Source organism: Carlito syrichta, unplaced genomic scaffold (genome assembly GCF_000164805.1).
Source record: "Carlito syrichta isolate Samal-C Ts95f unplaced genomic scaffold, Tarsius_syrichta-2.0.1 Scaffold315639, whole genome shotgun sequence".
NCBI classification, from domain to species: Eukaryota; Metazoa; Chordata; class Mammalia; order Primates; family Tarsiidae; genus Carlito; species Carlito syrichta.
The window spans coordinates 407211-432441 of NW_007259735.1; the positions used below are offsets into that span (position 1 = coordinate 407211).

Genomic DNA, 25231 nt, shown 5'->3' on the forward strand with positions numbered 1-25231 from the left:
CATTCTGGACACAATCATGTAAGTAATCTCTAAGAAGTTCCATACTTCCCTTAGTTCTGGGGTGGTCTTCTCTCCTTCTCTTTCTTCCTCCTTCTTCCTTATTCCTCCTCCTCCGTCCCTTCCTCATTCTTCTCTTCTTCCTCCTCCTCCTCCTCCAAAACTTCTCATTGACATCCTGCTCCTGCTACCTCAACACCTCAGAACCTTGGTGTCATTGGTCTCAGACACCACTTTGCCATCCCCTGTCCTGTGGGTGGCTGTCTTTTGGAAGGTTTGAATTGAAGGGCTGAGGCATCACTGACTGGACATCACTGACACTGGAGTCCTCTCTGTCTCCCTGACACTGGAGGTAGGTGGTGATCTCAGACTCCAGTTTGACCTGAATGTTCAGCAGAGCCTCTCTACTCCTGGGCCTGGCACTGGCCCTCTGTCTGTGCCAGCTCAGACTCCGGGTGCAGCAGGGCTCCGCTGAGCTGCTCCATTGCATGGCATAGCAGGCCTCCACCTCCCTCAGGCTGCTCTCCAGGGTAGCCTTCAGATTTCACACTGAGTCTGGGTCGATCTCCAAGGACTGCACTGTACATCTCAGCTCCACGAGCATCATCTTGGCAGCTCCGATCTCAGTGGGCTGCATGGTGACCACTGTGGTGCTCTCCTCAGTCTATTGCGATCGGTATTTGTCCAGCAACTCTCGGTTCTTCTGAGCCAGCTCACCATCCTGGGCCTGGATGACCACCATGATCTTGCCGAGGTCCTGAGAGGTCCTTGGGGACCTCTACCTCCATAGCCAACCCAGAGCTGGCCACCCGGGCTTGTAGGCCTTTTGCTTCCTCCTTGTGGTTCTTCTTCATGAAGGGCAGCTCCTCCCTGACAGCTTCCATGTCTGTCTCCAGCAGCAACCGGGTGACATTGGTGTCATCAGTGATCTTGACTCTAAAGTCACATTGTCCTGTCAGCAAGACAGGCATTGTCGATCTGCAGAACAACATAGGCATTGGCCACAGAAGTCACCAAGATCTGAGCCCTCAAGCCCTCGAGGGTCTTGAGGTAATGCCCCCAGACTCTGACCTGGGGTCCCTTCTTCTCCAGTTGTTCCTGGGTTTTGCTCTCCAGCCTCCCATTCTTGGTCTCCAAGCTCCTCACCTAAGTAGGAGCCCAGGTGGTCGTTTAGACCTTGCATGGTCTTCTCACTCTGGATGTGCCACCATGCCTGCCATATTGGCATTCTAAAAATGCTATTTAAAAAAATTTTTTTCAAATAAACATTTTTACATTTAAATAAATGAACTTAAAGGAAACTTTGTGTCACTCCCTTAAATAGAAGGGAAATGGATGGTGGCTCTAAAAAGAGATACAATGAAAAAGAAATGTTGCTGAGACCTCCCCCAGGGGTGGCAGCCTGAGGTTTCCTAAGCTGCTGTTCAAAACTGTGGTTATTAAGAGTCAGAAAGGCCAGAGACCCTCTGCCATAGTGGATGCTTCTCTGTAACAGAACCAGAGGGTTGAATGGGAATCAAAAAAGAACATGTACACTGAGGATCCAACATTATTTCAGTGTTTCTTCACATCACTTTAAAATCCTGCAATTTGTGGAAAACACCCCATCCTGGCTCTGAGCACAGCACCTCACTCAATCACCTCACTCAATCACATACATTCGTTTGAATGGAAAATTGGCAAACATTGTTTTCGGAGTTAATGGAAAGTCAGCTGACTTCCCACTAAGCAGTAGCTAATCCACACTTCACATGAAGTGTCTTGACTTTGAGCTTAATCCTCTCTATCTTTCCATTATATAGAAATGTCATTTGTATGCCAGGAACTCACACCTGTAATCCTAACACTTTGGGCAGCCAAGGCAGGAGAATCAATTGAGCCCAGGAGTTTGAGACCAGCCTAGGCAACATAGCAAAACCTTGTTTGTACAAAAAAATAAAAAACTTAGCCGGACATGGTGGTACACCTTGTAGCCTCAGATATTCTAGAGGCTGAGGCTGGAGGATCGGTTGAGCCCAGAAGTTCAAAACTACAGTGAGTCATGATTGTGCCACTGGACCCCAGCCTAGGTGACAGAGCAAGACCCTGTCTCTGAAAAATAAAAAAAGAAGAAATGCTCATTGTATGAAAGTGGCAGCATCAGCAATCATAAAGAAAGGGCCAGGTTATATTGCTAAATCTTCTCAGCAGCCTGTGACATAGGTCTGATAACCCCATCTTACAGAAAGAAAATAGAGACTCAGAGAGATTGAGCACTCTGCCCCTCCCTTTGCCGACCTCCTGCAGAGGTGAGAGGATGACTACTTTTTTGGTCCTCAGCTGCCTCCTCCTGATGAGAGTTACTTGCAGAGGTGTGTGGAGCCAGCCCCCACAGGCTCATGGCGAGATGCTTCTTACCTCTTCCCAACTCTGTGTGCAGTGATGTCACTCTGATAGTTGGAAATCAATCACGGGAGAAGCATTTGCACCACAGAAATCAGCAAATGCCCAGCACACTACTGGTTGACTGAATGGTGTGTGTGTGTGTGTGTGTGTGTGTGTGTGTGTGTGTGTGTGTGTGTGTGTGTGTGTGTGTTGCGCGTGAGCTAGGCACTTGCCCGGAGTGATTTTTCCTATTTTTTTTCTTGAGTTGGAGTCTCACTCTGTCGCCCAGACTGGAATGCAGTGGCCGCTCCCGGTCGTCAGACCTGGCAACACCGAAGCTGGGTCCCCGCCGTGACGGTGGCCTAGAGCTGAAGAGCAAGTGCTTGCCTCCCTTAACTGGCCTCTTCTTTTTTATCGTCCCTGCCTGACCTCTACTGGCATCTGAGTTTGAGACCCTGCGAGATCAACCCCTCATTTTACAGAGGGGCACTCTGAGGACAGAGAAAGGGAAGGATTTGCCCAGAATGGCACAGCCGTTAAAAAAGTGGTAGACACATCGTCAGAACCCATTACTGAGGTGCTGGTATCAAGCAACCTCCCAACCACTCTGTGAGGGGAGGTATCATCATTACCTCCACTTACAATTGCCAACTGGGGCTGAGACATGCCCACTAGCATGTAGAGGGAACAGGTTTCGAGATCAGCCTGACCCTACAGAACAAGCCCTTTGCCATGACCTATGCCACAACCCCAACTGGCTTGGGCCTCATTGACCAGATCCGACTACATTCACATTCAGCCTTCAGCCTTCGTCTCTAGACACGACCCCCCTGTGCCCTGCACCTGGAAAAAAAAGAGGTGCCTAGAAAGGTGATAACACCATGTAGGGCAAGGGTTGACAGAACTTCCAGGCACATCAACCAGCAAACATTCGCCGAGGCCCACGGAGTGCCCAGCCCCGCACATCCACACCCCAGCTCGGGGCCCTGGACACTTTTCTTCCTGAGCTGGAGGGGGTGTTAAGGGGTGAGCCCTGCGACTCACATGGAATTCTTGGTCCAGGTGACCTGCAGCATCACCAGCACGATGTAGACGATCCCTCCAAGCAGGCCTGGCAGGCCAAAGGTGTAGTGCACGCCGCTGGTGTCATGTGTCCCCAGCACGTGATTGAAACACACCTGGGGGCAAACGTCATATGGGTAGCTCTTCAGGTGGGACCCATATTCCCCTCCCACCCTTTTCACACACCCTTGGTGTCCCGGGCCACCAAAGGGGGGTGGGCACTAGACCTCACCCAAAGAAGCACTTCTCAGACTCAAGCGTGCCTTTCGTTCTCCCAGGGCTTGTGAAATGAAGAAGTGGGCTTAATGGCTGTGGGTGGGGCCTGAGATTCTGCATTTAACAAGGCCCCAGGAGATGCCAATGCTGCTGGCCCAGGGACCACACTTTGAGAAGCAAGGGTTTAGCATAGGCACTTCTCACATTTGGGGCTGATACTTCTTTGTTGTGGGGGCTGACCCATGCATTATGGGATGTTTTGCAACATCCTAGCCTCCACACATGAGGCCAACAGCCTTGTGTTAACCATGAACATTCCCCTGGGGGCAACTGAGACTCACTGGTCTAGCTCAAATTTAAGTGCCGTCCCAAAGACAACATGGCTGTTTAGAAGCAAAGCACATGACCACACATCTGGCTTCCCATTCAGTGATCCTTCCACCTCCTATTCAGTGTCCCAAATGGCCAGAGCCAACAGATGTGGATATAAATGCAACTCTGATCAGACTAGTTCCCTCCTTGGGATCCCCGTTGCCTTCAGACTTTCAACTCCCCAGGAGGTATACCTGAGCACCTCCCACCTCTCAAGGCTCTCATTCCTATGTGCTCCCGGGTGAACCCTACATGTCAGCCATAAGAACGTCTTTCTGCTTCTTGGTTGGGCTATGTGCTCTGCTCACCAATAAGCCTTTGTACATGCTGTTCCTCCTACCTGGAACTTCTTCATCTGGCTAATACTACTCTTCTGTCTATACTCTGCTCTGGGAAGCATTTCTTGGGGGGGGGGGTGCCCCAGGTTAGCTTAGATGTGCCCCTGCAACCGTTATCACACTGTACTGTGTTCATTTGCTCTTTTTCTCACTAAACTATAGCCTGAAAAGCAGATAAGTATTAAAAGCATTTTGTTGAATGAACGACTGATGAATGAATGAGTGAGTCATCTTTGCATAATCCTTGCAGTGACCGAGTCAAGGAAACCGAGGCACAGAGACACCAATGGGCACAGAGCCTGATGATGCCTTGCTATGCTCTCTTCATGGTGTGCTTCCTCCTGGCTCTTTCTGGAGGAAGGGGTTTCAAACCAGAGAATGTAAGAGACATCTATTCCATCGCAAAGATGAAAATTAGGTCACCCCATTTTTGGTCAAGTCAAACCGCTAGGAAGTCCTTCCTAATTTTAGGTTGAAACGGACTCCCTGAATGGCCACTGTTTGTTCACATTCAGCCTTCAAAACTTGACTCTTTTCTTCTCCATCAGGTCCTCAAACCCATGAAGACGTGTTGTCCCTAAAGATTTCTCTTGGAAATCCATTATAAACAACTGGCTGCAGTGGAGTATGGTGTGACCAGGTCTTGTCAAGTGTGGAACAAAGAAAGATCCATCCACTTAGAAGAAGAATTAAACCATCAGAGTGAACATGACTGGAATCATCAGCCCAGCATGCCCTCTTCCAGGTGTGGCTCCTCCCACATCACCCACAAGGCTCACTGGCAGCAGCCATGCATGTACCACACATGTACGACATGCCTCACACCCAGTCAAAGGTGACACATCATCCAAGTGCAGCCAAAGAGCCCCTTTCCCAGATAATTAGGCATTAGGGCCAAGAGGTTCCACCTGTCTGCTCTCTTGAAGCAAAAGACTGCATTTCACCATGTGGAGTGGGAGAAGGGGACAGAGGTCCACAGAGTGACAATAAAGCTGGTACTTGGGAAAAGCAAAGAAGGAAGTAAAGCAGGGATTTGGGGCTCTCCACAACACTGCAGTCCCTGGTGCTAGTCTTTCTCCCAGCAGCACCCTGTTCTTGGGTTCTGGAACACCCCAGCAGCCTATGGCAAATTCCCCTTCTGCCTGAGCAAGCTTGAATGGGTTCCGTTACTTGCCTTCCTGGCATCCCAGTAAATCCATCCAGGGTGGGTGCCTTGCCAGGCTCTGAGGCCAACACCTGCCTACCACCGCCCATGCATCCTACAACACCAGACCACCAGGGGCCCAGGGCTCTGCTGGTCTCAGCCAAGGCAGAGGATGTTGTCCGCTTTCTTACCGGCAGGCACTTGGCTCCTCCAATGGAGATCAGCCCAGCTACAAGGCCCAGCACCATGGCCAGGAAAGGCCAAAGGATCAGGTGACAGGAGGCACCCACGGCCACGCCTCCTGCCAGGATCGCATTGTGAATGTGAGTCTGCAAAGAAATAGTTTGTGGGTGGGCGAATTTAAGCACAGAGAGGACAGACACCATCTTGTGGAAAGGTGCTCAGGCTGACAGGACGAAGACAAGCTTGCCATGTCCTCCCTGCTTTGCTGATCCTGAAACCTCCCGTCTCCTCTGTCGGGACTAGTGACCTTCCTCGGTCGGCCAGCTCATTCCTGCCTCTCAGGCTCAGGGTGCAGGTAGGGAATCAGCTGGAACATGCAGGGGCTCAGCATCCTAGCCATAGATCACACTCAGTGGTGCATCGTTGGGCCCTTGGAAAAATGTTTTGGTTTTTCTAGTCTGGGCGACAGAGTGAAACTCCAACTCAAAAAAAAAAAAAAAAGAGAATGGGGTTTTGAGTGTACCTCTTTCATAAAGTTATTGTAAGGATTAAATGAACTAGCACATATAAAGTTCTCAGCCTTATGCCTGGCACAGAATGTGAATAAATGCCCCAAAACCATAAGTAATTGCCATTGTTTTTATTATTATTACTGGCTCCTGCAAGCTGGTCCTTGTTCCTGGCTCCCATCTCTGCGATATCCTTTGCTGCCCCAGACCCCCGCTGGCCTTGCTCTTATCTGACATTCTCAACTCCAGTTAGGCCTTGCTGGGGGCTCCCCTTATCTGATGCCTACTCCTGCCCCCCTGGATGTCCCCTGCTTGTCTGCTCCTAGACTCCCTGCCACCACGCAGCTCGCCTGGGAGACACTCACCTCGCTTTAGCACTGGAAAGGTGCTGTGAACCCATCATCTGTGGCCTGCACCCTGTCTGTCCAGAATTTTCCCCAACAGTCCTGGCTGGGTGGCCCCAGGCCCTGGTCATCATGGGAGCTTGTTTGGTCTCTGTCTCCCCCCTCACCCATCTCTCTCCATCCCCAGCTGTGTTAATAATGGCTGTGGACACTTGCTCCTCATGAAGCACTGTACATGCATTATGTCTTCACTCCCACTTTACAGATGAGGCCATTAAGGCTCAAAGAGCTGACATGGCCTGACCAAGGTCACATGGCTGGTGTGACACACACATTTATTTCCGATCATTTCATTCTTGAAATTTCTTGGGGGAAAGAGAGAGGCTGACTAATTCTATCCCACTCGCTGCTAATTCTTGCTCATGGTGGCTGGCACCGTGGTAGTGGTAGAAACAGGTTCAAACTTAGGTCTGTTTTTTTGTCAATGCTGATGGATTTCACCACTTCCCTCAGAAAGCCTTTGATCATCTGACCGACTCCTGAGTCCCAGAGCCTATCGTGATCATCCAGCGTTCTTCCTAAAGCTCTGTGACATTTCAGACAAGGCTCCAGCACTCAGCGTGCCGTTTCCCCACCCAGGGGCTGGCACTGGGGCTGGGGAGGGACGTGGATGTGTGTGTCAGGCCTGGAGGACCCGAGTACTCTCCTCACCATGTTGATCTTTCCTTGAGGGTGAGTCAAGGCCGACACTGAGGTGGCTGTCACTGCGCTGACTGCCAGGGCATAGTAGGTGTTGAACACAGCATTTTTCCTTTCTTTTTCGTTGTCCAGCAGAGCAGAGTTGAAACTTGGCCAGAACATCCACAAGAAGAGGGTCCCTGAGGGCCAGAGAGGGTTATTGGCCAGAACCACACTCCAGCTCCAAAGGCCTGAGCCTCAGGGTACTTTAGAGGAGGAGAATCCTAGAGCTGGCAAGTCTCAGCCTGTCACTGATGGCTCCACGGGCAAGTCCTATCTCTCTTCCAAATTCTCAAACTGGCAGGGACCAGCTAAACATAACCATAACAATAAATCATAGTTTATAGGCAAGGAAATTGAGACCCCAGAGAATTGAAATTTACAAACTCCCAGCCTCCTGAACACAGTCTGTGATAGCCAAATGTTAATTTTTATTTTTATTGTTTTTTAGAGATAGGGCCTCATTCTGTCACCCAGGCTGGAGTGCAGTGACATGATCAAAGCTCACTGCAGCCTCGAACTACTGCCCTCAAGTGATCCTCCTGCCTTGGCCTCCCAAAGTGCTGCGATTACAAGTATGAGCCACTGTGCCCAGCCCCAAGTGCTTATTTAAAAAAAATAAATGTGCTGCTTTAATTTGGCCCCATGGCCCGATATCCTGCACCTGCTGTTGAGCTTACTGCTCGATTTTTCTCTAAACCTCTCCCAGTAGTCTAAGCTCATCATGTCCATGGCCGCTTTTCAAAATACAGCATTACCATTAGTCCCATTATTATTTCCACCCTTTCTCCACTCCTGGGTCCTACTTTCTTCACATGTTCAATTCTCTCCTCTCAGTGGAGCACAAAAGGATTGGATAAGCTTCTTTAAACTCAGACATAAGGAATCTCTTCTCTCCATTGGATATGAATGAAGAGAACTCTCATGAAGAGAAGGCTTAATACAAAGGTATGAATTTAACAAACACTACTTGAAGAAACAAGTCATTATCGAAGGGCTTCAGACACCCAGGGGAAGCTGGTAAAGGAGAGAGGTTTTCAGAGGAAGCTTTTCTAAACCATTTTGCTCAGCCCAAGTGTGAGTCACCCCTTATCCACCCCACCCTGTCCTCACCCAGCATGGCAAACAAACTGGGGCTTGTCGCTGTCTTATCTTTCTCCTTCGTTCCCTTGGGCAGAGGTCTTGAGAGGCACCAGGCCACCATCAGTCCAAAATAGGCTGCAAACACATGGATGTGCATCACACTCATGCGGTCATCTGCCTGCAATGAAACCCAACAGGATCCATGAGTGTCGGTATCCTCTGCCCACGGCAAACCCTGGTGATTCCTGAGGAAAGCTCAGAGCTTCGTGCAGGAAGTCTGGCTTGGAGTCATGACACTGGTGTCCGGGGCTTGCAAGCCCTCCCAGCAGACTTTCCTCCTTCAAAGGAGCCCCGCAAGCTGCTGTGCACAGGTCTCTGGCTGGCCTCTATCAGTAGTTCCTCAGTGCTTCTGGCCGAGGGCCACTTAGGTGGGGCAGAAAGCCACATGGACACACATCCTGCAGCTTCCTACTTGCCAGCAGAATTCCAACTCTGCATGGGTGATGGGTAATGGGTGACATAAACTTTGCAACATGAAGCAGTCAATCTTCTTATAATATCAAACTGAAGTCTTTAGTAAACTCTAGGTGTATGCTCATTTCGCTTCCCGGGGAACCACATTTAGCAATCCTTAGAAATGTATGTAGTGGGCTATGATACGTGCTGCCAGCTTCGCCTTCCCCAAATATCCAGGATTAGTGGAATTTTTACCACTGCTCCCCACTGACCCCATCTTGCTTTCAGTTACCATCACCACCACTCCAAATTATTGCAATAACCTCTAAAATGGTCTCCCCATCTCCACCCTCATTGCCCTCCTGACTCTCCAAGCCAACAGCCAGAGTGATACTGTTAAAATGTAAGTCAGAGGCCAGGTGCAGTGGTTCATGCCTATAATCCCAGCACTTTGAGAGGTCAAGGTGACAGGAGTGCCGGAGCCCACAGGTTCGAGACCAGCCTGGGCAACTTGGTGAGACCTCATCTCTATAATCAATCAAAAAATTAGCTGGTGTGATGGCACGTGCCTATAGTTCCAGCTACTTGGAAGGCTGAGGTGGAAGGGTCGCCTGAACCTAGCAGACTGAGGCTGCGTTGGCCATGAGCATGCCACTGCACTCCAGCCTGGGTGACAGAGTGAGACTTCCACTCAAAACAAACAAACAAACAAACAAAAATGTAAGCCAGGGCCAGGCACTGTGACTCATGCCTGTAATTCCAGCACTCTGGGAGGCAGAGGCAAGAGGATTGCCTGAGCCCAGGATTTCAAGACCAGCTTGGGCAACATGGTGAAACCTCATCTCTACAATAAATAAAAAAATTAACCAGGTGTGGTGGTCCTTGTCTGTGGTACCAGCTACTTGGAAGGCTGAGGCAGAAGGATCGCCTGAGTCCAGCAAAACGAGGCTGCAGTAGCATGATCCATGCCACTGCACTCCAGTCTGGGTGACAGAGTGAGACTCCAACTCAAAAAAAACAAATAACAAAAAAAGTAAGTCCGATCATGTTACTTCTCCCTCATACTCAACGTCAAAGTCTGCGTTCTTGCAATGACCTGCAGGACCCCGTGGGACCCATTCTTGCCCCGCCCTCTCTGACTTCATCTCCTGTTCTGCTCCTCCACCTGCTCCTTCTCTTCCTCAAGTCCACCAGCATGTTCCCACCTCAGGTCATTCAGCTCTTACCACCAGCAGGGGCTTAACAAGGCCCGTGTGGAGGGGTGGTCCACCTTGGATGCAGGCAGTAAGGCGGTGCCTTGTCTAGGTGATATCAACAATCCTAAAGCCAATTAAAAGGTGGTCTGCTTTATAGTATTCTAAACAGTGTCAGTGATCAAATGCTCTTCTCGGTGGGTGCAGACCCCTCCCACCACCCTGCCACGGGTCTGCCACTGTTCACAAACATGCATGTGGCTTGTGTGCATGCTTCCTACAGATTTGTACTCAAAATTCACTCCCTGAGTGAAGCCGTCCCTGGCCACCCTAATAGTCATGTCTCTCCCAGTTTTGTATGTCTTCTCCGTTTTATCCTTTCCCCACGGCACATATCATTATCTCACACGCTGTATCTTCTGTCTGTTTTATTGTGTCAGCAGTTTTTCCTTGAATAAAAGTTTCACGAGCACTGTATTTCCCCGCTGCCATAAGAGTGCCCGGTACATAAGAGGTACCAATGAATATCTGTGAAATGAACCAATGCTGGCAAAGAGCCCTCAGTCATATATAAAGCTGCAAATGTATGCAATTCCCTTGTAAGCGCTGAAAAGAGGGCTTGCCTTTCAGTCTCCATAAGCTTCACCAGGAGTCCAGGAGCAACACTTGGGTAACCTCACCTTGGAATGTGGGCAATGGGGCTTTTCTGGCTCACCACAGCCTCAACCTCCTGGACTCAAGTGATCCTCCCGTCTCAGCCTCTCAGGTAGCTGGGACTACAGATGCATACCATACCAAATTTTTAAAATTTTTCTGTAGAGATGAGATCTCACTATATTGTCCAGGCTGGTTTTGAACTTTGGGGTTCAAGCAATCCTCCCACCTTGGCCTCCCAAATTGCTGGGATTACAGCTGTCAGCCACCAACCCTGGCCAGAATATGCTTTTCTTGAATTGTCTCCACTGAAATGACTGTGGTCCCTGGCTCTGGTACCCCTCAGCCCTCTGAACACACCCAGGCTGGATGGAAATTTGAGGACAACAAACTCTCAAAATCTGTGCTGAACCCACCCCTAAACCAGTTAAACTAGCAAGCTGAAGCTGCTGAAAAGAGAAGAGATGTTTCTCATTAACACAGACTTTTAAAACAGTCGTTACGAAGACCACAACACAGTAGCAAAGGCTCGTGACGCGCTGCTCACGGGCAGCAGTCCATCTCTGAAATCCACCCCTCTTCTTGGCAGTCATGTCTTTACTGTCTTTACTGAACCATCGTCCATGCCAGTTGCAGCTGGTTGGGCCAGAGTAGATAAACGACCTGGTGGACTGATCCAATTCTCTCTCCCTGGACTATAGAATAGAGACGAACTGAGAGAGAAGAGTGTTGCTTTCTGCAGAGTCTGGGACATAAAAATGCAGGAACAAATGGGAGTGGGTGGGTGGAGGGGACAGGTTTTTCACTAAAGAGAAAGCTGGTGTACAGAGAAATTAGATTACAGAGAGGAATAGAACCAGAAGATGGAGAGTGTGGACTGCCTGGGATCTCAGAGGCCTGTCACGTGCAGTTCCGGCAGCTTCCTCAGTCCTGCTGCACCCTGCCCTTGGTAGCCCATATACTAATTCCCCTCATTCTACCTAAGAAAGTTCTGGTAATATTTTCTTCCTGGAAGCCAGGGAGTTGTAATTAATCCTTATATTAAGCAGAGAGAGGAAACAGAAAATGAGAGTGTGCCTTGGGAATCCATGAGCCCATGGTGTCCTGAATAAATAGGTGAATGCATGAGCAGAGGAGCCAAAGTTCTTCCTTCCAGAAGAATGCCAGCTAACAGATGAAGAAGGGAAGACAGAATTAGAGAGCCAATACCGGTCATTGTCGTAGCATTCATTCATTCAGGAAAGAATCAAGGATGCTAAAACCAGGAGGTGAAAGTTTGATGAGAAATAGGATTTTTATGGGAAATCATCCCCTCACAAGATGTTTATTAATTCAAAGGGGAAAACAGTAGCTTTACCGTGGAAGTTCTCCACAGACACCATCTTAACCAAGAGATCAAAGTTAACACACCCAGTCATGGGACAAATTGACAGCACATCTCCTGATACAACATACTAAGAAGAACACATGTTACTTCTGGGGAATTCCTGCCAAAAATGCGTATTCTCCACCTAACTGTGAGGAAGTGGTAGACAAGCCCATGTCTACAGAATAACTGGCTTGTAACTTCAAATCAAGTCAAGGGCATTAAGAAAAAAGAAAGACTAGGAAATTATTCCAGACTGATGAAGTTTAAAAGGACACGAGGGCCAGGCTCAGTGGCTCAGCCTGTAATCCCAGCACTTCGGGAGATCGAGGCAAGTGGATTGCCTGAGCCCGTGGGTTTGAGACCAGCCCGGCGACGTGGTGAGACCTTGTCTCTACAATAAATCAAAAAATTAGCCAGGTGTAGTGGCGTGTGCCTGTAGTTCCAGCTACTTGGTAGGTTGAGGCAGAAGGATTGCCTGAGCCCAGCAGGTCGAGGCTGCGGTAGCCAGGAGCATGCCACTGCCCTCCAGCCTGGGTGACAGAGTGAGACTCCTACTCAAAAAAAAAGACATGAGAACTAAATGAAAGATGTGATCCTGGACCAGAAAAAAGTATTTTTTTCTTTTACTAGTCAGGATATTATTGAGACAACTGGTGAAATTTGAATATGGTAATCATATTGTACCAATGTTAATTTCTCAACTTTGTTAACTGAGCCACAGTTATATATGAGAATGCCTCTGTTTTTAGGAAATACACGGTGAAGTATCTAGGGGTTAAAGTCATAAATACAGATGAAGAGAGCCAAAAATTAATGTATACTATCTTCCGGTCAGGTGTGGTAGCTCAAGCCTGTAATCCTAGCACTTTAGGAGGCCAAGGCGATATGATTGGCGAGATGATTACTTAAGCCCAGGAGTTGGAGACCAGCCTGGGCAACTTAGAGAGACCTTGTCTCTAAATAAGTAAACAAACAAACAAATAAATGAAATGAGAACTTCCACTATTCCCCTCCAGACCGTTCTTTCTCCCTCCCCAAACACTCCCAGCTCCCTTGAGGCAGGTACCATTACACTGTCCCCTCCTCGCAGCGGCTACCTCTCTGCCTCTTGGCTGCTCTTGGTTTCTGGCAATGTCTGTTCATGCCCCTCAACCTTTCTTTCTTACTCTTCCTGGCTCTCCCAACTCCTTCTCCCCCCCCACCCCCAGTTCCAGGACATCTCTCCTCACATATTTTCCCTATATCACATATCTGCCACCACATCCACTGTCAAGTCTTAGACCTTGTCATCACTAGTAGCTGCTGCCTCCACGATCTGTTTCCAGCATCCCACCTTATTTTTTTATTTTTTATTTTTTTGAGTTGGAGTCTCACTCCATCGCCCAGACTCCTGGCCACCACAGCCTCGACCTGCTGGGCTCCGGCGATCCTTCCGCCTCAGCCTTCCGAATAGCCGGCACTACAGGTGCACGCGACCAGGCCCGGCTGAATTTTTGATTTCTTGTAGAGATGAGATCTCACCAAGTTGCCCAAGTGGGTCACAAACTCGCAGGCTCAGGCAATCCACTCACCTCAGCCTCCCAAAGGCGCGGGATTACAGGCTGAGCCACCGAGCCCGGCTGCATCCCACCTTATAACTGCCACCACCTCCTGTCTGTCCAGCTCGCTTCCTTACGTCTTCCCTCCTCCAAAATTCCAATCAACTGAGCCTGGTGACAGCAGCAATGATAAAGATGATGACCCTGCCACACCCTCACCCCATGCCAGGGACTGTTCTAAATGCCTTAGGTACATTAACCCATTCAATCCTCAAAACAGCTCAAGGACATAGGTGTTATGTTATCCCTATTCCACAGATAGGGAAGCTGAGGCACAGAGAGGTTCAGTAAGTGGCCCAAATGGACTCAGGTAGTGTGGGCTGGGCTGACATTTGCACCAAGGCTGCCCAGCTGCAGACCCTGTGCAGAGGGTGCTTTTTAACACCAAGCTCCCGTTTTTGCCATCCCTAGTTCTGCCACGTTCTCACTCCTTTCTTAAGCAGCTTGGATTCCACCACCCACCGTCAGACTCCCTCCCATGCAAACAGCCCCATCTCTGATCTCTCTTGGCCTCTGGGCTCTAACTGGGCAGTATCCCAGGCTTGGCAAGTCCAACTCTGCTTCTTCCATGCCTGCCCCCAGTTGTTTCACACAGCCTCCTTCTCCACATCCCTTTCTGAGCCCCAAGACCCTGGTGCCATCCTGTACCCTCTGCCCGCTCACTCTCTTCCACTCTCCAGGTGAGCCCATCACACCTTTCCTCTCCTCAAGGTCCCCACCCCTGCATGTGGCTGATGCCTTTGCCTCTTGGTTCTCTGAGAAAATGCAAGTGATCAGTGGAGAATTTTCTCCCTGCAAAAGCCTGAACCTGTGGCAACCACCAAATCTTCCAGCCTCTCCACCCTCTCTGTCTTCTTTTTCATTATTGGGATGAGCCGTCCACATACTGCTTAAAGCCTTCAGTGCACAGAATCCCACTTCTTTCCACCGCAGACTTGACTCTCACAATTCATCTTTCTTCTATCATCATTTTTTTTCTCTCTACTGGATTGTTCTAATTGGCATGGAAAGGTCGCCCATCTGAAGAAGCCAATACAATCTCCCAAAACCCGGTTCTGCCCTCACGGCTTCTCCATTGCTCTGCTCCCCCTTAGAGCAACATCCCTGGAATGCTGCCCCTGCTCACTGTCCTCATGCCCTTATCGCCCGCTCAGGAACCCCTCAGGACAGGCTTTAGCCTCATCTTCCTCCTGCTTGTCGGGTCCCCTTGCCAGGTCCGACGGTCGTCGGATCCCCTGCCCTCCTGGCGATCCGGTCAGGAGCCCCTGCCCTCCTGACCTCCTGGCCTCGATCCACTGTGGGCCCTCTCTTTCCTCACCGTCCCGGACCCCACCCTGTCCTAAGCCTCCTCCCTCTGCTGCCACACTCCTCAGTCTCTGCTGGCTCTTCCTCATGTTCCCGTCTGAAATGTGTGGCCCTCCAGGGCTAAGTCCTCAGGTTTCTTCATGTCTCCACTTACACTCACTTCCTGGTGAGATCCGCGGGTCTCATGGCTTAAACACCATCTGCGAGGGAGGACCCCCCAAATGGAATTTATTTATAAAAATGGTGTATGTATTCTTATTTGTTTAAATTTCAGTCACCTTCAAAGTCCTCTCCATCTGATGCAATACACCCATCAAAACGCTTTTTCTACTGCTCAAAACAGTTTTTTAACTCGTCCATTTTAATACCTTTTATCGCTTCTGCCATTTTTTCCGCCTCTTCCACTTTGACAAAATGTTTCCTTTTGAGGACTTTTTTCATCCAGGGAAACAAACAAACAAACAAAAAAGTCACTCAGGTAAATAGGGAAGGTGGGGCACAGCGGTCATGGCCTTTTTGGTCAAAAACTGCTGAACACTCAGCATGGTGTGGACAGGTGCATTGTCACAGTGTAAGAACAGTCACCTGTTGGCCACAACTTGGGAGGGTTCTTCTGCAAATCATGACGTGATCTCAAAACTTCCTGATAAAAACTTTGGTTGAATATCTGATCTGGAGGAAAAAAATCTGAGTGTACTATAAGGGGCTCGCTCTCCAAAAGATAATTCTGGGTTTTTTTGGTTTCCCCTCATGTATCCTAACAAGTCCCAAATCCGTATTCCCAGCCCTGACCTTTTCATTAAGCTTCAGACTTGTACGTTTCCATTCAGTGTCTCTATCAGGATGTTTCACACAGGTGTCTAGCCCTCACCACAACCCTAACCTGACCACATTTGACCCTAGGCTCCCAGATTTACCCCAATGCTCCCATCCCAACAAACAGCACAAACTCCAGATCTGAACCTTGGGGTCATCTTGATCTTCCCCCATTCTCACATCCCATGTGTAGTCTGTCAGCAAATCCTGTTGATTCCGTCCACAAAATGCAGCCAGGATCCAGCCCTTCCCACCATCCTCACAGCTATCATATTGGTCCAAGTATGGATTATTGCAAAAGTCTCCTTTCTGGGCTCTACATTCTCCTTCCCATGGCCCTTCAGCCTTTTCTGAGTCTGGCAGTCAGAGTGAGTCTCTTAAAACATAAACCAGATCATAGCTCTCCTCTGCTCAAGACTCCCCCATGTTCCCTGTATTTCTCAGGTGAAATCCAAAGTCCTTACTATGGGATACTGAGGCACAGCAAAGAGGCTTCATGGTTTTTTAATTTTTGGAAAGATGTATTTCATGTATTTAATTCAATTACTCCCCAACCCTATGTGGTAATAAAGTTATCCTCATATCACAGACGAAGAAGCTGATGCTCTGAGAGGATAAATCACCCAGAGTCGCACAAGAATTTAGGCAGAGCTGGGATACAAACCCCAGCCTGACTCCAAGCCTGGTGCTCCTTCTAAACCAGGCTGGGACTCTGGGTTCTCACTTGAGCTCTGCCACCAGCTTGCTGTGTGATCCTGGGCAGTCCCTTCCCTTCTCTGGGTATCAGCTTTCTCATCCGTGAGATGGAGAGGCTGACCACATCATCCCTCAGGGTCAGGGTTAATGCAGAGCAGCTGGGAGCCATTTGGACTGGCCTCACCTTCGTGGCTGACTTCAAACCTAGACTCCTGACAGTCTCTCCCAGTGAGAGCTCTTGTAGAGTCAGTTTACACACTGACTGACTTGAAAGAAAATGCTGCCATACAACTTACTGGAACCACTGCCAGTGTGGCTTGGGAATTAGTGTGCTCTCTCTCTCTCTCTCTCTCTCTCAGAAATGGAGACTCATTCTGTCACCCAGGTTGGAGTGCAGTGGTGCAATTATAACTCAAGCGATTCTCCCGCCTCAGCCTCTGGAGTAGCTGGGACGGCAGGATGTCTTTATTTTTAAAAGCCTCACCAAATGGGGCCTCTTGTCCCTCTTCTCCTGGGCCCCTCCTCCCAGCACTGTGACTCACCTGGAGGACGAGCAAGCTGATCATCCGCATGGTGCCAAAGGCTGTCACCTCCACCAGCACCATCACCATCAGCTGCACGAGGTTGGCCTTCCCCAGGACGGCACACGCTGAGATCAGCACCGACGTAGCACTCAAGGAGGCCAGCTGAACACTGGGGCAGAAAGGGAGAGCCAAGATGGCTAAGAAGGAAGGATGCCTCTCATTCATTCATTCAATAAACACTGTTGGGCACTCTCTGCCTGGCACTGCTCAAGGCACAGAGGCTGCGGTAGGAGGATAAGACAGAATCTCCACCCGCTCGGGGGCTGACGTTGCACAGACCGGCCTGGCCTTAGTCCCTTCCTCCAGCCACAGAGGCTGCGGTAGGAGGATAAGACAGAATCTCCACCCGCTCGGGGGCGGACGTTGCACAGACCGGCCTGGCCTTAGTCCCTTCCTGCTTTCTGGCTGTGTGATCTTGGGCACATCACTTACCCACTCTGTGCCTTGATGGCAGAGATGGCATCTCTGCTCTGAGAGACAGCTCTGCGTTCATAGTAGCGAGGGTGATCAGAAGTGAGTACGGAGGTAGGTTCCCTCAGGTCCCTTTTGTTTGTTGGCTGGTTGGTTTTTTGGGTTGGGGTCTCACTCTGTCACCTAGACTGGAGTGCCGTGGCACGCTCCCAGCCACCGCAGCCTCGACCTTCCAGGTAGCCGGAACTACAGGCACGCGCTACCACGCCCCGCTAGTTTTTGATTTATTGTGGAGACGAGGCTTTGCCAAGGTGCCCAGGCGGGTCTCAAGCCCGCGGGCTCGGGCAGTCCACTCGCCTGGTGGGATTACAGGCTGAGCCACTGAGCCCTGCCCCTCAGGGTCCTTTTGAATCTGGCTACCGGGATTCTGCCCACTGAGGTCTTTTCTGCCACATCACTCACCGATGCCCAATAGAGGGCGCTCTTCACCTGCCGACCCACCCACCATCCAGTCACCCCACGCTCGGGGCCGTCTCTCCTCTCCCTCTCCACGGCAGTGGGAAAAGACACGCTTTGGAAGTACGGCAAACCTGGCTTCCAGGCCCGCTTTGCCTCTCAAACTGCTCTTTGATCTCACTGAGCCTGTTCCTCTATCTGTGAAACAAGAGCAATCATACTGATCCCGTGGTAGTGCCGTGGGAATTGGAAGGAATATTCTCCCTATGTATGTATGCATCTAGCCCGAAAACTGGCTCAAAGAACCACCTCCTGAGTAGAAGCTGGCGCTGTTAACACTGCTTGTGATTCCCTTCCCCCCTGGATACGTGAGCATGCTCAGTGTGGGGATTCAGGAGAAGAAAACATTTTTTGTCTTCCAGGTGCTTATGATTGGGTAGGGGAGACAAGGCTGACACCCTGAGCCTGTCGACTAAGTGTATCTATATCATAAGGCTAGAGGGGTTCACTGGGAGGAGAGAGCGATGCTGACCAGACTCATCAGGAGGACTTCCTGGAGGAGGTGGTACTGAGTTGGACAATCCATGGACATCCACTCTTCCCTAGGCACCTTCCTCTGAGATGCCTACTCCCCCAACAGTAACAATGATAATGATTTATGCCATAAGCACGAAGCACAACAGGCCTGAAACTACATCGCCTCAACTAAATCTCAATCTCCTGCTCAGCCCTCTAGGATGTTGAGACTGGAAAAATTGACTTATTTGGCAACAGCCTCAGAGCCCAGTTGACGACACGTGTGAGGTTCAAGCCCAGTTGGCCTGGATCCAGAGCCTGTGCTCTGAAGTCTGGACACAGCCTTCCCAGCATTGAGGCTCAGGGACTTCAGAGGGGGAGGCAGAGAAGGGCAAAGGGCACGAGGAAAGAGTCTTACAGGAACCAGGATTAACTTAAAATAAGGCGTTACCCATGGTTTCACCATGCCTGGACGGGTTATGCCTTTTAAGTGAGCATTTGTTTCATTGACAAAGGCTTAATTCAGGAGCAGTGTGCCTGCGGTGATTATTTAAGACCTCAAGGGCCAGTTGGCATTGGGGAGGTGCTGAGACTGTGACATGCGGTGGTTAGGAACGCAGGCTCAGGGCTAGGCTGCCTGGGCTAGAATTCTGACTCAGCTGCTTTCTGGCTGTGTGATCTTGGGCACATCACTTACCCACTCTGTGCCTTGATGCCTTCATTTATAAGGTGGAGGCAACACCTTGGGAGCTAGTATGAGGGAAAAGTGAGTTGATATATGTCAAGTGCAATATGGGGTGGGTCATTGCTGGTGTCTTCTAGGGAGAGTCCTTTTGGGCCTTTCAAAATACAGCATTAAAAACATCCCTCTGTTAGGGCTCCTTTTGTTGTCATCTTTGTTCCAATAACTGTTTCCTAAGCTCCTAATATGTGAAGAAAGCACAGCAGGACAAAGTTGAATAAGAGGCCTCTGCCCTGAAGGGACTCAGGCAGAACCAGGTCTGTGCCAAGTCAGGTGGCACAACCTGGAGTGCAGCCCAGGGAAGGGCTGGGCCCGGGGGCAGGCCCGGGCACCGCCCATGGGCCCGGCCAAGCTGAACTCCACCAGCAAGGAGCCCATTGTTCAAATCTGCAAAGCCAGTTCCAGTGGGGGTCACAGCCAGGAGGAGTCGAGCAGTCAGGGGTGGGGAAGGGGAGTCACGTGGCTGTGCGCGGCCCCTTCTCGTCTTCCTGGATTGAGTCAAGAACAAACTGGTCCCTGTGGACGTCGAAAGACGGGTGCAGCACTTAGACGCCATCTGCTCCAGACCACTACGTCTCAGAAGCCTGAAGGCCTGTGTGGCCTTAAGCCAAGGTAGCAACACCAGACCCGGGCCACCGTGGCCAGAACCCTCCAGAGTGCCTTTTGGCACACACTGGGGGTGGGGAGCATGGAATCCCTGTGGGAATTAGCTCTAAAGCTTTCGAAGAGGAAAAGTATTTAGTTTCCCCCCCCAACTCCCAGGGCCAGTGGGGAACTGTTTAGACGGTGTTTCATATGGTGACCACTCTGGAATGTATGGAAAAGGTTACAGACAGTTAAAAAGCTGAAGTCAGCCGGGCTCGGTGGCTCAGCCTGTAATCCCGTGCCTTGGGAGGCTGAGGTGAGTGGATTGCCTGAGCCCGTGGGTTCGAGACCCGCCTGGGCAACTTGGTGAGACCTCATCTCTACAATAAATAAATAAAAAAAATTAGCCGTGCGTGGTAGCGCGTGCCTGTAGTTCCAGCTACTCTGAAGGCTGAGGCGGAAGGATTGCCGGAGCCCAACAGGTCGAGGCAGTGACTGGGAGTGGCCACTGTACTCCAGTCTGGGCGACAGAGTAAGACTCCCACCCCGCCCCCCAAAAAGCTGGTCGTCCCCACCACTTGGCTGTGAGGCCCTAGGCAAGTGCCTTACCTTCTCCCAGCCTCTGTTTTCTCGGGTCTAGGCTGCCTGGACTGGAATCCTGACTCAGTCACTTTCTGGCTGTGTGATTTGGGGCGAGATCAGGTTAGAGCCCTAGCTACAGGAGTCTAGCAAAATAACAAAATAACATTTGTGAAGTACTCAGCTTCTCCTGGCTCGTGGAGAGATGTCCAACAGCAGTGCCCAGAGGTTGGCAGGGTCTCAGAGGGGCTGGGAGAAGTCCCCAAGATGCCTAAGATGGCATTTGCTGGGCAATCCAACTGGGCAGGGCAGAGTTGGATAAAACCAGAAAACACTTTTTAAGGGCTGGGCATGGTAGCTCATGCCCATTATCCAAGGACTTTGGGGGGCTGAGATAGGAGGATTACTTGGTCCCAGGAGTTCAAGACCAGCTTAGGCAACGTGGTGAGACCTTAGAAGGAGGAGGAGGAGGAGGAGGAGAAGGAGAAGGAGGAGAAGGAGGAGGAGGAGAAGAAGAAGAAGAAGAAGAAGAAGAGGAGGAGGAGGAGGAGGAAGACAATTTTTAAGAAAAAATTTAATCTAGTTCCTCCTATCCAGTGTGAATTCCTTTTTGAAAAGTGTATAGCTTGATGTGGAACCTCACCCAGGTGAACAGAGAGAATGTTTTCTGTGCAAGGTGACTTTGTGCCCCTTCCTACGCAACATCTGCCTCCCATCCAGGTAAGCATGCTTCTAACTTCCAGCACCACAGGCCACTTTTGCTAGTTCTTAGCATTTCCCGTAAATGCCTCTACACAGATCACAGTTGATTTTTTTTTTTAAGCAAGTAGACAAAAGTAAAGTTTATCATTCACCTTTCACAGATTGGAAAGGGGGCCGACACTCAGGAAAGTGTGGCCAGATCACCGTTAATTTAAGGAAAGTTAAAGCTCAGCTGTTTGTTGACCATCAACATTTGAGGACTGAGAGTTCTTTCTTTTTAAGAGACTGTCTCTCTAGGTGTGACATTTCTGTTTCTTTTTGTCTAATCTCTTTTTCTATGAACTTATATTGTATAACTTTACAAAATCATAATCATTAAAAAAAACAAGGGTACTTGCACAATGCATATTTGTATACCTAACCCTTAACTGTACCCCACAATTTTAAAATGCAATTTTTAAAAAGGCCAGGCATGGTGGCTCACACCTGTCATCTCAACACTTTAGGAGGCTGAAGGGGAAGGATTGCTTGAGCCCCGGAGTTCGAGACCAGCCTAGGCAACATAACAAGACCCCATCTCCACAAACAATTTTAAACAATTTTTTTTTTAAAAAGGATGCAAGGAAGGCTGTGGACCTGGATGCTTTGTGACAGCACAGGATAGGGCTTTCTGATAAAATACAAGATGCCCAGTGAAATTTGAATTTTATTTTGTCTTATGTTATTTTTGTTGAGTCAGGGGTCTCACTCTTTCGCCCAGGCTGGAGTGTTGTTGCACAATCATGGCTCATGGCAGCCTCAACCTCCTGGGCTCAAGTGATCCTTCCGCCTCAGCCTTCTGAGTAACTAGGGCTACAGGCAGGTGTCACCACGCCCAGCTAATTTTAATTTTAATTTTTGGTAGAGATGAGGTCTCACTATATTGCCCAGGCTGAGCTGAAACTCCTGGACTCAAGCAATCCTCCTATCTTGGCTGCCCAAAGTGCTGGGATTATGGGTGGGAGCCACTGCTCCCGGCAAAATTTGATTTTTAGATATACAATAAATAATCATTTAGTATAAGGATGTCTTAAACACTGCACAGCACTGGTGCCAGAAAGAGAGGAAATATCCCAGATTTTCTAGAACCTATTCTCTCAGGACCCTGCCCTCGAGGACCCGAAAGCCAGCCAGCCACCATCCAAATACCTGTAGAGTTTGATGACCATCTTCCCAGGAAATAACTTGCTCAGGAAAACATCCAGCAGGACTGCCCACTGCACCCCGAGGGCCAGCATGAAGAGGCTGAAGGCCACACTGCTCCAGCCGTGTCTCCGCAAAGACGAGGTGAGAAAGCCCAAGCCAAGGGCTGCCATCACGGTGACATCCTGGAAGACTGCTCAGGGAGGAGACGGTGAGAAGAGGAGGGGGAAGCAGGATAGTGGTGTGAAATTAGAGTTTTCCAGAACAGCAGCTGGAAGGAATGCTGGGAGTCACTTACAAGTGCTTGGTCAAGATACTTGGCCTCTTTGAACTTCAATTTTCTCATCTGAATAGCAGGGCTAACACACATACTGTGCAGGGGTGAGGTGTGGATTAGAGTGGAGACTGGTTAAGCACTTAGGCAGGGCCTGGCCCTTTAGTGAGTGCCCTATAAACAAAGGCTGGACTCAGTGGCTCAGGCTGTGATCCCAGCACTTTGGGAGGCCGAGGCAAGTGGATTGCCTGAACCCCCAGGCTCAAGACCAGCCTGGGCAACTTGGCAAGACCTCGTCTCTACAATAAATAAAAAATTATCCAGGCACGGTAGCGTGTGCCTGTAGTTCCAGTTACTTGGAAGGTTGAGGTGAAAGGATCGTCAGAGCCCAGCAGGTCGAGGCTGGGGTGGCCGTGAGCGTGCATACCACTGCGCTGCAGCCTGGGCAATGGAATAAGACTCTAACTAAAAAAAAAAAAAAAAGGTGGTAACAGGTTGGATTCCAGGATTAGACAGACTTGGGTCCAGGGCTCTGGCGCTTTCTAGCTTTGTGGTCTTGATCTACTTATTTAACATCTCTGGGTTTTAACAACAGCCTACATTTATTAAGGGTTTGCCATGTGCCAACACTGTTTTCATTACTTTATGTAGACGATCTCGTTTTGTTCTCACAACCACCCTTTCTGGTGGATGCTGTTATTATCACCATTTTACAGATGTGAAAACCAAGGCACAGAGGAGGTAAGTGACTAGCTCCAGCTGGTGCAGGCAGGATTAAAGCCTCCGTAGTCTGCTGGAGCCTTTGTTTTAACCACCACACCACTTCCCTCCCTCCCCACATCCTTGTCTCTTAAGTGGAGGAATCATCACGCCTCCTCTGTTCGGTTGCCAGAGTCAAATGGTATACACACTGCAGGCAATGGCTCCAAAGAGTAGAGGCTGTTTTATCAATAGACACTAGCTATTATCACACACTAACAAATGCCTGGAGACAGATCTTGAAGCATTTAAATTTTTTTGCTCTTATGGATATTGTCTCTGGGTTGGGGAGATTTTTACTTTCGTTTCTTTTCAGGGCTTACATTTTCTGCCACCAGCATGTAGACAGCAAACAATAAAAAATAAAATAAAATAAAAGAGCATGGCTTCAAGTTCAGCCAGTTCTGCTTGATCTCAGCTCTCTCATTTGCTATTAGGTTAAACCTGATCAAATTGCCATCAGTGGACGGGTTGCGACCTATAAAAATGGCAATTTGTATGTTTCAGCCTCATAGCCCTGTGGCCTTCTGTGTTGCTTACTTTCCTCATCAGCTAACTACGGGCACTTAAGCCCGCCTCCAGGAGTGCTGGGAAGTCCAAAGGAAGTAACGTTTCATCCAAGTGCTTAGTACATGCCTGGCACTTGGAGAACACCAAAAAATGGGGACTGTTCATCATCACCGTGATCATCACAGCAATAAGAGCTCACCTGCCACTGGTCTGCAGCCCTGGCTCTGATAACCATGAGGAAGCTCTTACTGGATCCTCCAAAGTCTCAAAAAGTCCCTTCAAGGCAGAGGCCACTTGCAGTCACTTTCATGGAAAACGACACACACTTTCGATGTGGCACTGAGGACTTGGGTTCCCAAATCCATCAGACAACCCCAAGATGTAGGAGGCCCCCGAGGACCTCCATGGGACCTGGGGACTTGGGGAGGGGTGAGAAGGGGACATCAGGGAGGATTCAACTCTGCACCTCCTCCGACATGGGGGAGGGAGGTGCAGGGAATGTTTCTGTCTCCTGCTAGCATTCTCTTAGGAATGGGGGTGGGGTGAGTGAACAGGGGTTCCTTAAGGGATCACTCAAATCCCTTCAGGAGTCAAGCAGGGAACATGTGTATGAAGGAGCAATGTACATTTGGGAGCGGTGAGGCTTGTGGTCAATTGGAGACTGTACACCCCACTTGAGATATGCAAATTCAACCTTTTGTTAAACACTGTCAAACAAAATGCATGTCATTTGGCAGCCACGCATCAGGTCCAGACTTATTGAAGATTCCATTTTCCTCCCGTTTTACAGAAGGGTACGTCCTCAAGCCCACAGAGCACACCAGCAGCAGAGCCCAGCTCTGACAGCCTAGAAGAATGCCCTCCCACAGGCAAGGCTGTCTCTGGCTCTTTATCCCCCCCTCATCTTGCTCAGGGACTTTAGGTAGTCCCCTGCCCTATCTAGGCCTTCCTTATCTGTAACAAAGAGGAATTGAACTTGGTAGTCACTCTCTAAGGCCCTTACAGCTCTGGAATATTCTGAGGAGGGGCTTAGAGGGAGTGTGGGGAGAGGAGAGTCGTCAGATAAGGGCAGGGGTGTGGCCCTAGAGATTAGAAAGTGAGAGGCCCCTGGGCAGGGGGTTTTAGCAGGCACAGATACTACCCCAAGCCCAGGTGTAGGAGCTCAGCGCCTTCTTCCCTAAACCCTCCCCCACCCTCCCACCCACCCCCCCACCCCCCCACCCCACCCCCGCACGGTCCCTGAGAGGATTTGTGCTTCAGCCAATAAGATGAAATGAAGGCAGCAGTTTTCCAAGGTCTGTGGACAGAGCCCGTGCACCCCAAACTGGTCAGTAGATAGCATACGATTTCTTTTTTTTTTGAGTTGGAGTCTCACTCTGTCTCCCAGACTGGAGGGCAGTGGCCACTCCCGGCCACCGCAGCCTTGACCTGCTGGGCTCCGGAGATCCTTCCGCCTCAGCCTTCTAAGTAGCAGGAATACAGGCGCGCGCTACC

General features: G+C 49.8%; 1 protein-coding gene across 2 annotated transcripts in view; it reads right to left on the reverse strand.

Moving 5' to 3' along the window:
* Positions 1 to 25231, reverse strand: part of RHCE (Rh blood group CcEe antigens) — a 44514-nt gene that overhangs the window by 13259 nt on the left and 6024 nt on the right. Inside the window, exons 2-7 of one of the 2 annotated variants that reach the window (XM_008073068.1) lie at positions 22201 to 22387; positions 16980 to 17130; positions 8381 to 8528; positions 7241 to 7407; positions 5685 to 5822; positions 3406 to 3539 (exon numbers count right to left, since the gene is read on the reverse strand). In XM_008073068.1, coding sequence (XP_008071259.1) covers positions 3406 to 3539; positions 5685 to 5822; positions 7241 to 7407; positions 8381 to 8528; positions 16980 to 17130; positions 22201 to 22387 — 925 coding nt within the window. The remainder of the gene's footprint in view (positions 1 to 3405; positions 3540 to 5684; positions 5823 to 7240; positions 7408 to 8380; positions 8529 to 16979; positions 17131 to 22200; positions 22388 to 25231) is intronic. The other variant, XM_008073070.1, reaches the window with a different exon arrangement.